This window comes from Calonectris borealis, chromosome 1 (genome assembly GCF_964195595.1).
Source record: "Calonectris borealis chromosome 1, bCalBor7.hap1.2, whole genome shotgun sequence".
Classification (NCBI taxonomy): Eukaryota; Metazoa; Chordata; class Aves; order Procellariiformes; family Procellariidae; genus Calonectris; species Calonectris borealis.
The window spans coordinates 63256677-63271198 of record NC_134312.1 but is presented as its reverse complement, the minus strand read 5'-3'; the positions used below and the strand labels follow the sequence as shown (position 1 = coordinate 63271198).

The window sequence follows — 14522 nt, the reverse complement described above, 5'->3', positions numbered from 1 at the left end:
TACTACAAAATATTGCTGATCACAGAGGCCAAGGTTTCAGATATTACTGCAAAATATTACTTATGTATCTTTATTTAATGACAGTTTTATATAAACAGACCTTGGAGAGGAACTGGGACTGTAGCCCATTTCACAAGGGGAATGAATGCTCTAAGTCCAGTCTCAGTTCACTCCTAAGTATTCCCCTGGCAAGGACAGGAGGGTTTGGGACTATCCCGCCCCACGCCTTGCCCTAGGCTGTACTCCTGCTGTGATAGTTCTTTCCTTCTTCATTATTCTTATTTCCTTACTCTTCTTCCCATCCTTCTCCCCAGGAAGGAATTACAACTTTTTCTCCCATGTGTGAGTTCGGTTTCCTCAGTGATGTTATGAAAGGGAGTCACCGCCATGACTTCCTTCACTTTTCAGTTGAAATAAAGGGAGTAATCCCTGATCACAGCTGTACTGGCCTCTCTTCTGGAGTGCACTGTGTTATGATGTTCATGAGAAGGGAGGTGGTGGGGCCCTAGGGAGGTGTGGGACTCTTCCCGCATTGCTGTCACAGCAGCTTGGACAACTCCGTTCTCAGCTTTGGTGAATCCTCTTCTGAGGTATCTAACTGCAGACCCAAGGCATTTGGCTAAGGATTATGACAGGATCAGCAGCCTAGAGGACAGGCAGTGGGAGGCTGGGTAGTACTTACAATCTCTCTTGGTATATTCTCCAGAATCTCCAAGGGTGCTGCAGCGATGTCTCTGAACGAGCAGACGATGCAATATGATGTTCCTATGTAACGGAAGGATCTAGCCCAAGTTCTTATGGGCATTGCCTACCGTTCCTATGTACGCCAATGATTAAAAGCATGGGAATATATCTGTAGCAAATGTTACTGGGGACTGTTTTTCTCCAAATTCTCCTTACATTCCTGTAAAAGGAACCTTCTGGTCCTCAACTTTTCCTCTAGGAAAAGTGTGCATAATCAGAGAGGCTTTTAAAAGACTTATGACTTTATGCAACATGAAAAAGTCCAGTTACGTCAGTTGGAAAGTAGATTTAAACACTGTGTTTAAAAACTGCTTCTCAGTACAGCAGAAACTGCATATAGAGCACAGGTTCTCTAGTACAACCTGAATTTGTTTGTAATACCAAAACTCCTAATTAATTGACAGTAAATTTTTCTTTGGTTCGATTGTTTTGACCCCAAATATGCAAACTCACCACCATATGCAAACTGATGAAGGCGTGGACTTAATTTTGATCCTGCTTACACCAACAAATGGAATGATGTGTGACTTGCATCAGTCTGGGTCAGACTGCAGGAGGCCATATGTGTTTATTTTAGCATTTATGAATGGTTATATTTACCTCATTGCAATGACTCGCTTTGGTTTCTATTGACAAAACCATGACTTAAGAGAATATTTGCGAAGACAAGAACAGATGTTTCCAGGCTGCTTGCCACAGAGAGAAAAAAAGCCAGTATTTACTTGTAAGCTGGTGTTGGCTGTGCCATTTTTCCAATGAGTAATGATGAACAGTAGCCATTAGTCAGTTGCTGAAGATCCTGACTTGACAACAAAGGCATGGGCTTGGAAATGCCTTTTTTGTATAGTCTGATCTATACAGTAGAGCGGAAGGCAATTGCTATAATCACTGAAACCAATTCCACCTTGTAACACACTTTTGAAATATCTGAATGACCAAGGAGAACCTAAAAGCTTAATGAAATAGATAATGCATGGATATTTTCTCCCCTTCTCTGCAAGCATGTTGGTTTCAAATTAAGCTAAAAACTTTTACGAGACACTTTTATGAAATTGCAGAGCAACATAAGCTTTTTGGAGTTAGTTTGGTGATTTTCTTTTTCCCTCTGCAGCCATAAGAACACCTCCTAAATCACAGATACTAAAATCAAACTTGTTTTAAATGGCCTTTTACAGAGGGGAAAAAAGTGTAATAGACTATCAGCAGGGTTAATGATGATCTGGGAGGGGTTTTGGAAAAGCGTTTGTGAAGAAATGTGTGTGCACAGTTTTAATGGTCAAGGAAAGACTGACTTCAGTCACCTGGGAGCGGCAGCGTGGGGTGTGTGGCATCTGAGGATTTGGATATGGAGTTTTGGAAAGGCAAATGAAGAGTGAGTCTGCTCTGGCAGAGACACCACCTGTGTGTAGCGATGGCCTCTGGTGTTATATGGGTGGGGGGCCCCTCGCAGGCGGAGCAGAGGGGTGGGACAGACCCAGTGGTCTCCCGCACTGGTGCTCAGTGGGCAATGCCAGGCCTTTGCCCTCCATGAAAGCTGTGATCTTTGGGTAAGGAGTTGAGTCTTGCTCCAATATAATGATGATTTTTGAAGAGAAAAGTGATACATATGTTGAAGAGATGTGGCTATAACATCTGTGTAAGCAGGAACTTGCTAGATGGAAGTGATAATGAACTACAGGGTACATGACATAAACCAACTCTGTTTTGTTTTTCATAACATGCAACACAGTGCTCTCCTGGTTCAACCAGAAGCCACTACACAATGTGTCTTTAAATGTCATGAATGCAGGAAGAGCTGAGCATGACTTTTCCTCTTACAAAACACAAAGCAAGTTTGAAGGAATATACTGTATCAGTTTACCAACAAGGAATTTTCAAAACTAATATATGGAGGCATCTTCTGCCTTTCCACTTTCGTGAATCACTTACTGCAGGCTTGGTAAGATGTATTTCTGGAGATATCTCGGGGGGATGTTTCTGTTACTTTTTTTAATAGGAAGTGTTATGTTGATCTGTAAGTGTCATGCCACTGCTACTGGCTGGATGAAATACCATCTGAGCGGTTCATGGGCGTACTGGTTCCACCTGCTGGCTGACCTGGTGATGATGAGCTGTCAATCAAGTGGTACAAGCAGGGCTGAACAAGTAATCTTATGAAAAGATTTTACAAATAATTCCTGTCTGAAGGATGGTGATAGAGCCTTGTCTTCCTGCTACAAACTTTCTCTCTGGTTTTTCATTAAATTTCATTTCATTAAATTCAATTTAAAAATGCACTTTCTTAAGCAGGATGGCAATACCTAACCATTTTTAGCAAGACAAAGACAGCAACCCTCTTTGAAAATAAGATGAACAAATTAACCCACTGATGTGCCAGTGCTGCTGCCTGCTCATCCTTCAGGAGCTCACCCAGGGAGAAAAAGATGAGACCCGTTCCCCCTAGAGCTATCACAGATGCTGCATGACATGACCAAGAGCTGGGAGAAGGACGACCCCTCGCATTGGGAACATACCCCAAAAATTTCCCCAAAGAGGGAAAAGGGTGGGGGTGGGAGTTGGGGGAATCCAGAGCTGGACTTAACCCTGGTTACTGCAATGTCCATGAGTACAGAAGAAAGGCTGGAGGTGAGAGGAGCGAATGGCTCTCGTTAGCATGGGTTGTAGGGTTGAGACTAGGGCTGAAGTTCAGGGCAGCGTGGGCATGGGATTCCAGTTAAAGTTGGATCCTACAAAGCCTGCAGGGCTAGAAGAAAGCTGAGGACTTACATGAAGGAAAATGGTGTTTGCTAGGTATGACTAATGCCAAATTAATGTTGGAGTTACTGTTAGGATTTGGGATTTTGGGTGCTCTAGAGCTTAGTTCCTTGTTTGAATTTTACCAGGCTTTCAGTGCTGAGGGTTGGCTCCAGCTGAAGTAAATCTTTTTTAATTGGTTTTGTTAGCACTAGGCTATGATTAAGCCTAAGTTTAAGATAACAAAGTTTCTGAGATCCTGTTTTATAGAGTTCCATTTCTTTCTGTGTTGTCAAAGCACGTGGAGTAGATTAGCAGCTGGTTCTATGGAGGTGAATGCTTTATATTGTAGGTTTTGGAGCTAGTAGGTTTTTAAAGGTCTTTAGAGGTGCCCTTTAGATTCTTTGAAGATTCACCTATTCAGAATATTTTAAGAATGCGTGGCTGCATTAACTTCCTTCTGCTGGTTGCAAACCTTCATCCCTCATTTTTCTATCAAAGGAACAAGAGAAGGTTTCTGAGGGAACATCGCGGTGCTGCTACCCTTCCTCCTGCTCCAGGCAGTCATTGCGGGCTACCAGAGATTCAGTCTAGTGACAAACTCAGAAAAGGAGCAGATGATTTATGAATCACACAAGGCTACAGTTATACTCCAGAATAAAACAGCGACAGGATATTAGTGCATGAGTAGGTCCTACAGCTGTCCATATTGACATGCTGCTTAGCATGGTTTTGTCCTGTATCGATTAATTGTCCCTCAGGCATGGTCTGGGCACAGTTCAGGAGGTGAACATGCACCATGATCATAAGCAGTTTGGATGTGGCCGTTCCCTTCAGGAAATGATTTAACCTCGGGGACAGGAGGTGTTCTGTACCACTTGGCCTCAGAGCCAGAGAAGTGTAGCTTGCCTGAATTATTTAGTAATACACAGTAAGCCAAATTGACTCGGGGACAAACAAGCCAATAACTGGGTCTGAAGGGTCAGCCTAAGGAACAGCTTAATGGGGAGGGAATTCTTGCATCAATTGCAGAGATGCTGCTCATCTGCAAACGTTATTCTGTTTTCTGTTTAAAAGCACTGGTGTTTTAAAGGATTTGTTGGGAAGCAAATCCCTCCAATTTTCTTTGTTGTTTCTGATGGCATGTCTGTGATTGTGGGAACTCGGTAGCACTGTGCAGGTATGCTGCAGCAGATTACTGTGCTGCCAGTAGTTTTCATGCAGCATTACTGTACCACGGTCAGAAATGGTTGATTACACGGCAGAAGGAAGCGCAGAGCAGTTGTTGAGTATTTAGATAATGCTAGATGGAATAGGAGTCTGATTGCATTTGACTTAAAAGCAACCTCCATCCCCGCCTAAAAACCAAAATCCCACCCCTGAAAATATTACAGCTACCTCCCATGGTAATTTTTTTAGTGATTTTTATAGGCTCAAGAATTCTCAGATACAGCTAGTGCTTCGTCTATTCGGAGAGAGGTGACACTTCATCTTTCACTAAGATACTTCAGGCTCATTCTCATACCAAATCCATTTTCATTCCTACTATATGAACCTATAACATAGGTTATGCAATTAGGAGGAAAGTGTTTGCAGAAACGATAAGGAAAACCTGATAAATGAAATCGGCTATACACTGTCAGTCACACTGATGCTATTCCAATAAACACAAACATGTTTGTGTACCCAGTTTAAAGAGACAGAATAAAATAATTTATGGCCAAAATTGTCTTTCCTTTGTTGCAACGTTTATATGTATATAATACTATACATACCAAAAATAAGTTAAGGGAGCATTACTGACATAAAGTAGTGCTAAAAAGGCAATGCTATGTTTAATGTTGTAGTTATAACATTACAGTTAACAGGCTTTTTGGTCAGTAACTGGGCCCCTCTCTGTGAATGCGCTATATACAGTCTTTATGCAATTAGGAGCATTTTTTAGGGTGAACGTTTGATTTTAGGAAGGGGTTTTGCTTTCAAGGCAAATGCAGTCAGATTTATATCGCATCTGTTATTATCTAAGTGGAGCCTTGTCTTCCAGAGGAGATTTGTCTTACAGAATGCACAGACTGGGCAGCCTTCAATTTAGGAGTGGATGCAAAATACTTTTCCAAGTGTTGCCCTATAATTTTTTCCTTTTTTTTTTTTTTCCTGTACACTATTCAAACCTTGTTTGGAAGACAGAATCAGTCATTTCCTTGTGGGAATTGTTATTCTGCTCTTTCGCTGTAGTTTCTGAGTGCCTCAGAAATGTTAATGTATCGTTAGCAGTTCTGAGGAGGTGATGTGATATCTCCACTTTGTAAATCAGGAGTGAAGGCTGGTGGTTGGAGCACAGGACCAGAGTGTTTGCTAATTTGGGGGCTCCATTCAATGACCTGATTTCTTGGACTAATGCATTTTGTGTGATCAAGGCACATTCCCTGTTGTTGATTTCAGTGGCATTAGTGAGTGCTCAGGAGCTCTGCAATCAGCCTCTGGGCTTGAAACTGAAGACCAAAGAAATAAGGAATACTTATTTGGTGACCAGCTGAGTCAAGATTTAGTGTAAAGGGCTTCCCTAGAAGCACATAACAACTGTGGAGCAGAGGCTAGCATACAGTGCTTTCTCCAAGGATGATGCGCATTTCCCGTTGTCCAGAGCCTCTTTCTTCTGATTCTACTATGCCTTTGAATATCTGTAACAAATGAGGCAGCGCTCCATTGAGTCATGGTCTCTCTAGCTGCACTTCTGATTCTCAGAACAGATACCTACTGGCAAGTTAGAAAACAGAACATTTCTTTAAAGTGGATACTCAGAGAAAACAATCCAAACCACTTCAGCTTTGACAGCCTGTCCCAAATTTTCCTTGTTATTGCACGAAATAGGATATTCTATGTATACATTAAAAATGTGCCCATATTTTATCTTACAGTAGTCATCTGATGAGAGTACCTGAGTCAGTCTCTTCCTTCAGCTTAATATCCTGTTAGATACTCTTCTACTTGAAAACAGCTCATCTTTGCTCAAAGCTGGTCTGTAGTGTCAGCTCAGTGACATTAGTTTACTACACTGGGTGGTGTCGCTGAGAATGTAAAACTATCCCATTGGCCTGTTTGCAATATAAAATAGGCTTCTGCATTTTACAAGCTTATGCGGTGTAGCAAGATTCTGGCAAGTGTAAAGGAAAAAGGTGTTAAGGAGAGCTGGCAGCTTCTTAAAGAAACAATATTAAGTGCAAACTCTTCCAATAAGGAAGAGAGTTAAGGAAGTGCAGTAGAAGACCAGTGTAGCTAAATTGTCAGCTCTTCATGGCCCCTGAAGAGAAGAAGTTTTTTTACAGAGTGGGAAGTAGGTCAGATTTCCAAGAACAAGGAAAAAAAAATAGCATGTAGGGACAATAAAATCAGAAGTCTCAAAGCACAAAATGAGATGAAAGTATCCAGGTATGTAACAGGTGGTCCGAACTCATTTTTCATGTACATTAGTAATAAAAGAAGGACTGAAAGAAAATGTTAGAGGGTGAAAGGGATCAACAGATGGCATTGGGAAGGCCAAAGTGTCTTTGGTTTGTTTGAGTCTTTCCCAGTAAAGTGGATACTGCTGCTACTGATAGCATGAGGGACTGTACTGCCACTGCTACCCTGGGCAGGTAGGCAGGGGCCTGGGTGCCAGCAGATCTCACATGCATAAATGATTGTCTCTGTACAGCCTGATATCTACAGAGGTGTACACCTTCCACCCCCACCCACCAATTTGAGGATGGTTTGTCTGGAGGACAGGTACAGTACCTGAAATACTGATTGAAGATGACTTGGAAAGTGTTTTAGGAACAGCCCGCTGTCAGAAGGGAAGCACGAGCTGGGAGGATCCCAGAGGTGGCTTCTTTGCAAGTGCTATTCTGTACTTTTGTTAATGGTTTAGACAGTGGCACTGAGGGCAATAACAATTTCTATAGAAGGCACTAAGCTGGTAAGGATGAAAGACGCTATGAAAGAAAGGGCTACAATTCAAAGTGGTCTTGATCAGTTGGAGAAGTAATCATAAAAAGAATGGTCGCAGTTCAGTAAGGACATGTTCTATATACCACTTTTAGGAGTAACCAACTTTAATAGTAAAGGCTGGGGAATAACTTCCTGTGGAGCAATTATTCAGAAAAAAGTCTGAGAGTTGCAGGGACCCACAAGCCAGTACATGAGTCGACATTGTCATGCTGTGGTATGTAGTATTCCGGGGTGAATAGAGAGGAATGTAGCCTGCAGAACATATGAACAGAAATCCTTCCTTGTCTGGAGTACCATGTCAAGTCATAGGGACTATACCTTTGGGAAAGATGTAAATCAAGACTATGCAGAGGGACAGCAACAAGACTGAACAAACGGTCCCGGATAACATGACTGATAAGTATGTATTGAGCGAATTGGTGTATTTTGGGGTAGATGGCAGCAATGTGATTAGTGGTTATTATAGCCTTCTGTATATATGGGCTGCTGCAAAGAGGGAGAGAATAACCTGTTTTCTATGCCTGTGGTAGCACAAAGACTAAAGACCATAAGTTCCAGCAAGAGAGATGGAGCCTCTTACCATGGTAAGAGTAGTCCAGCACTGGAAGAGCTTGCGTGGGGAGATTATTGAATCTCCATTGTTGGAGGCCTTCAAGAACAATGAGGAAACATCCTCTGGCAATAATATAAGTTGTAGTAGATTTTGCGATGGGGCTGGACATATCCTGAGGCCTCTTCCAGGCGTAATTGCATTGTTTTCTGACACGCTTCCTCTTTCATCTTTTTTATCCTTTTACTCCTTGGTGAATATCACTGTTCTCTGGATAGGGATTTCTTAGTTGGTGGGGAGGATTAAAATTTAGCAAATCCATAGCAGTCATCTTGGTACAGAACTTCATGGGGCAGTGCTTTAAACTACTATGTTTGACCAACTGCTGAAGCTGTAAGAGTCCCAGGCCACAACTTCTTCGTGGGAGTGTTTCTTATAGACAGAGTAAGGACTGGGACTTGCTTTCTAATCAACATATTTTCTGAAGACTTTTAAAATGCATGTAACAGTCTGACATACCAGCTGTCACCAGAAATTGTGTCCCCCACCGACACCCGCGTGCGGTGCGTTGGCACTCATGTCACACGGAGAGGGAGTGTTGACAGGTCCTCTTGCTAGTCACCTTAGAAAAGGAGGAAAGAAGCCAGGGTTCAGCAAAGCAGAACTGGCAATCACAGGAGAACACCAGGAACGGCAGAACCAGAACAGTCTGAGCAAGGAGTTACTGGACTGGCCCGTGGCTTTTACAAGCCCAAGAGGAAGTGCGTGCAGCAAAATGAGAAATTTTCTCCAGCCTCATCCATGTTTAGCTTGGTGTTTGGGACTGATTTGAACCTCTCTTGTCGTGGGACAGCAGTGCAACGCCATTCATGGCCAATCTTTCTGAGTTCCAGAGTCTCAAGTAGCTCTAGTTGCATTTGTGTTAAAACTGAATCATGTTTTCTTTTGACTTAGAAGCCGAACTTGATTTCTAAGCCAATGCTTGACAGCATCCTTTGTCTTCGTGACGACAGATGGAAGTATGTCCGGAGTCTCCTGACCCCAGCCTTCAGTGATACCAAACTGAAAGAGGTAAGGTGTAGACAGTGTTGCTTTCATAATTTGGAAGACATAATTGTTTTCTTTTGTGTAGGCATCTACTTTATATAGGTCCATATTAAGAATAGGTAAAACCCGCTACTTTGTGCCAGTTGATTTAGACTTGAAGAGCACGTGCAGTAGAGCGTACGTACGGTGTGGTCCACGTCATAGATTGGTGAAAATCAGAATAGCTCATCTGAGGATATGATCCTCTGTCTTTCTCTATATAAGCCAGCTTGTCTATAAAAGTGTAGCAAACTCAAAAAGGACCCTTACACCTTCCTCCCCACCACCCTGTTAGGAGTAAGCTAAAGTATAGGAAAGGTTATTGCTCCCAGCTGGAACATAGCTTTTTGTGATTTGCAGAGTCAGCAGCTCTTGTGTTAACACGGGAACTGCTGTCAGTCTATTTTCATTTCTCTGTCTCCTTCCCCCCCCCCCCCCCTTTTATTCTTTAATCCTTTCATATAATAAAATAAGTCACTGGAACAGAATGTCATTGCCAGATAAATACCTCTGACTGAAAATAAATGTCTCTGTGATGACCTGCTGCTAATTTCCTATAAATGTCTCAGCATTTACTTAGTCATGGGAACCCATTACCCAGTAACAAAGTCCTATTCCAGTGACACGACATCTCTTAATTAAACACAGATAAATGATTGACTGGTTAAAGTCTTCTTTCAAGGAAAAAAAAAAAAAACACAACAAAAAACCACCTCTTCCTTTATGTATTTTATTCTGAAAGGGAACCATGCCTCACTCCGGTGCCCAGTCCTGGGTTGTAAAATTTTCCACTGGGCAGACGCTTGTGTTGTTTTGACATGCCGCTGTCGAAATCCACAGTAACATCTAAATGTGTCTGGCTCTCCCAGCCCTATAGACAGCGGTCGCTTAGCAACGCCGGCTGTCACCTCCTTATTATGGTAAATTCTAATTGGCCGCCAGCCTGGCGGAGATGCTGATTAATCACGACTGACAATGCCATTGGTTATGCGCCCCGACATTTGCTCTGTCACTGGCTCCATCGTGAAATTTTAGCAAGGCGAGGATGTTTAAATATGCAAGTGATCAGTTGCTCATGGCGTTGTGGGGAGAGGAGAGTTTTGCATTTTCCTAGCGGAAATTAATCTGCCTTACTGCAGGTCGTCGGCTCTTTGCTGGCGGACTAACAAAAGATAAAGCCGCGCTCCCCTCAATTTGCGGAGAGCAACCTCTGCCGGCACCAGCTGGGGAGACTTGACGGAGGGGAGCGGTGAGGGCGAGCAGGCGGAGGCCCTGGGCGTCGTGCTTTGGGGCCGGGCAGGCACGGGTTTGCAGGGTTTGACCGATTAAACCGGGATGGGAGGAGAAGTCACAGTGCTCACTTTGCACTGCTTGGTGGTGGAGCTGCAACGCAGGAAGAGGGTGGTGGTAGGAGGTAAAATGGAGGGCTGGCCAGCACCTGGTAGCTGCCTCACATGCAAAAATTGAGATCTTTATTTTTAACCTGATAATCAGCTTTCCCTGTGCTGCCTCTTCCAAACTCTGTGGAAGGGGTGTGATTGTGTGTGGGGCTCAGGGTGACCTGGAAATGGTCACTTTCTCCTCCCAGTCTACAGAAAGTGGGAAAACGAGGAGTGGGGAAGGTCTCTCTGAAAGGCCCAACTTTGTTCCTCTGACCCATGTCTTCACCAGAAGACCATCCATCCCTACACAGAGAGACGCTTGCATTAAGTCCATGTGAGACTAAGAACCTCTTTTGAATGGATGCACTCTTCAGCCTTGCATTTTATTTCCTACCCAAATACATGAACAGTCCTGGGATTTGAAGTTAATGCAACTTAAGTCCTCGCCCATGTGCTTCTCTTGCTGTTGCTTAATTTAGGAGCCATACCAACACTTCTCAAAGGAAATCAATGCTCATTAATTATTATCTCACTTTTTAACTCTCCTATATTTAGTACTCTCTCAGAACCTCTACAGCAGCATGGAAACAAAAATACCATATTCTAGTATTGGCCATACTACAGAGTATTAAGAGTTATGTAGAAGACATCCTGGATATGTTGTTTTATACATATTTATAAATATAAATACCACTAGACACATTCCTCATTTCTTCTCCTAAGACATTGATTCCTTTGCCACAGAAAGCTGAGCTCTGACAAAACCCTACACCAGTCTTCCTCTCTGTTCACTTTGGATGTCTGCTTTGCCTTTGTTCCCCTATGCAAACTCCCCGGTGATGCTAGAGAGACTGGAGACCTCCTGAGTAGCTTTGGAGAGTGGTTCCCCTTGAGCACCGCAGCCCCTAGTGCCACTCCAAACATAGACTTGTCTGTCTGGATGCTCTGGGAGAACTGGGAGCTATTAGCTTGTGACAGAGCAATAAATGTTCATGGCTCCTTGTGCTCCCCACAGCAATCACTTCAGATAAAAGATGCACAGAGGGCTGGAGACTTGAGTGTAGGTTCCTGATATCTCCATTTCGGAAACACAAGAATCTACTACTAGGCTAAAGGACAGCTTCAGCACTAGCAATAACAAAAAGCCGGTCATCCAGTCTTTGGCCTGGCTGCTGGAGGACAAAACCCAAGACAGAGCTAGTGTACGTTGCTAAGGTTTGACCTGTAATGCCCCACAAAGGCGTCTGGGTGCTGTGGCTGGGGACAGAGGCGTACTTTGCCCTTGTCTCTCCACGGAAGCGGTGTAGTGTCACTGAGAAGTTCACTAAGCTTGAGGAATTTCCCCTTAGTTTGGCATAAATCTCCAACAGCCAGTCACCAAATGAGGAAAAGTTGATCCCAGAAATTTTGAAGTTTGCAAAGTTATGAGCAATTAACTGAAACTAGAGGTTACAGAGCTCTTGGGTAGCCAGTGTAGTGATTGCTGCGTGTACGCAGAGAGTTGTTTTCCTAACATTTTTCAAGCTTTTCTGGCATCTTTTCCAGTTTTCTCTCTCTGTGTCCTCAATTTGTCTTTAAAAGCCGTGCACCGTTTCACCGTTGCTTTTATGGATTTCTATACATTGTGTGTTCTCCCTTTTTAATTTTATTTTTCTAACGAGTATGTAAAGATTAGTAAAGCAGTCCACTCCAACTGAAGGAAGGTTTGGCTCTAGATAACATTAAATTCAAATACTATAGTGGTGAGCATAGCATAAATCAATAGACTTGTAAGCTTGATCCTGCTGTAAGATTTGGTAGCATCCCACGTGAGATGCCACTGGAGTTGGTAGCAGATCTGATAATAAGCCCTTTCCAGTGAGACCCCTGAATGCACCTCATAGTGCCATTGCTATGGGAGCGCTAAGAATGAGAAATGAGAGATAGGAGGCAGGAGACCCAGAAGTTTCACTTCCAGCTCTGCCATTGACTGCCTGTGGGTGATCTGGCAGAAGCTACTTAAATTCTCTGTGTGTGAAACAACTTTCATCTGTTAAATGGGAATAATACCGACCACTGAAAGCTGATCCAAGATGTAATTCATGAGGAATTGGTGAAGTAAAATACCTGGAGGTCCTTAAGTAAAAGACACCGGTGTTCCTGTCATGCTCTCCTCAGCGGTTATGTATTGAAACAAGCTGATGTGTTAGTGATCTTGCTGTAGCAACCTTGATTCCCTATTTAGTATTTCTTATTTTGTTCCTCTTCTTTTTGCTGTGGTGCCTGTGATGATCCTGCAGTTCTAGACCCCTTGTCAGACTTGATAAATAGTTTTGCTCTCTTTTACAGCCAACACCAGCAGAAAACCTATTGATTTTTATTCATTCTGATGGTGCTGCTGTAGTCTTGTCATCTTCTATCAGTATGCCGGGAATCCTCTCTTCCATTAACCAACCATTAAAACAAAACAGAACACAAAAATTAAAGAAGAGAGCACAGCATAATGTAGCATTGTCCTAAATAACCTGCAAAGTGGAGTTTGTGTTGAGGCATTTTCTTTCAAATGAAGGGAGACACAAAGCAGAACTTGTAATAACATGGCAGAACAGTGCAGGAAAATCCTCTAGCGTCACTCTCAGGCACGTAGATCTTCCGGGTCCCACTAGGACATAAGATCTGGCAGCCCAGCTGTTGAGGTTTCCTTGATTTGCTCTTACTCTGCTTGCGCACATTGGTCAGAGGCATTTTGAAAGGGTCTCTCAAAGTGGCTACTGTTACTCAGCAAAGCGAGTGTGTGCGCCTGAGAGAAAGCAAACCACTAATGTAAAAGCTGATATGTGAAATGTGCACATCCTTCAGCCGCAAGTCAGTGTCCGGTTGCATTGCTCACTTTGGGAAGTTGTGCCCATGAATAGCACGGCCTCACTGTGAGGTGATGGAAACAAATCCTCTCACAAATATCTTCCTGACGCTCCGCTCTTTTCCTGGTTTTAATCGGGGACTAGAAATCTGGTACGGAAGAAATTCTTATGTTAGGGATGTATCCTTTTTCCTTCTCCCTCCTTTATATTTCATTCCATTTGTGGGACAAGAGGCCCAACATGACCTCTGCATACTATATCTGAACAGTAAAGTCTCCGGTGTGTCTGTTTACAGTGAATATGATCCAGCCTTCTACTTTATAGTTTGGGAGATAATAATAAGGGGAATAATAATAGTGAATACTGAGGACCACATCTGACTAGAGGAACGTGACTCTGATGCCGTTGAACAGTACAAACATCCCCATGCACTGTGCGTACGCGGAATCAGAAACTAATTGTTGTTACGTGCCAAATAACATATTGGCAGGATTTATACAGCAAAGCTCCTGGCATCATGAAAACCCTAACCCCAAATGCTCTTCTTTGGCAGAAAGAAAGAAATTTGGACTCTGGGCTACTCTTGCTATTAGATAACTGGCAGATCAAATATTTACAGGGACCATATTGTTTAGATTTTTCTTCATCCTGTTACTCTCAGCGAATCTGAACACAGAGCAGCTGGGGTTTGTTTACCCACCAAGAACTGAATCCCAGGCAGGTTATGCAGCTTTTATGTTCTGACTGGCAAATGATAATGTATAGGAAGTTGGTGATACCCAAGGCGGTGCAGGTCAACGTGTCTGTTTCTGTGCTGGTTTTCAAAGTTTGGTGTAGTTCACCTCCCCCAACACTACTTTATTTTTCTTGACAATTGAACAAAGAGTTTAAAGTGTTAAGGGACTTGAGAATGTTTCAGTCTGTGGTCTTTGTAGTTAACAATCTTGGACTAATTTATGTCCCTCAGGGGAATAAAAACCCAAATCCAAACCCAGGATTCCTGAGTAGATATCCCCCATAGCTTTCATATGCAAATAATTGTCTCATTGATATGACTCTGTCCTATCATGCTAACAATAAATCAAATCCATGTGCCCCCCTCCCCATTTTCCTGGTTAGATTTGCTAATAAAAATATCTTATGGGTAGAAATGATTTGCAACAGTATTTTGAAAGACTGGTGGAATGTGGAAAGTGCAGA

At 42.9% G+C, this 14522-nt stretch overlaps 1 protein-coding gene across 7 annotated transcripts in view; it reads left to right on the top strand.

Annotated features, from left to right (window-relative positions):
• Positions 1-14522, top strand: part of TBXAS1 (thromboxane A synthase 1) — a 235350-nt gene that overhangs the window by 121476 nt on the left and 99352 nt on the right. For 6 of the 7 annotated variants that reach the window (XM_075157658.1, XM_075157666.1, XM_075157705.1 and 3 more), the window contains exon 5: positions 8969-9085. The exons of the other annotated variant lie outside the window; for it this stretch is intronic. In XM_075157658.1, the coding sequence (XP_075013759.1) occupies positions 8969-9085 (117 nt within the window). The remainder of the gene's footprint in view (positions 1-8968; positions 9086-14522) is intronic. 7 annotated transcript variants of the gene reach the window in all.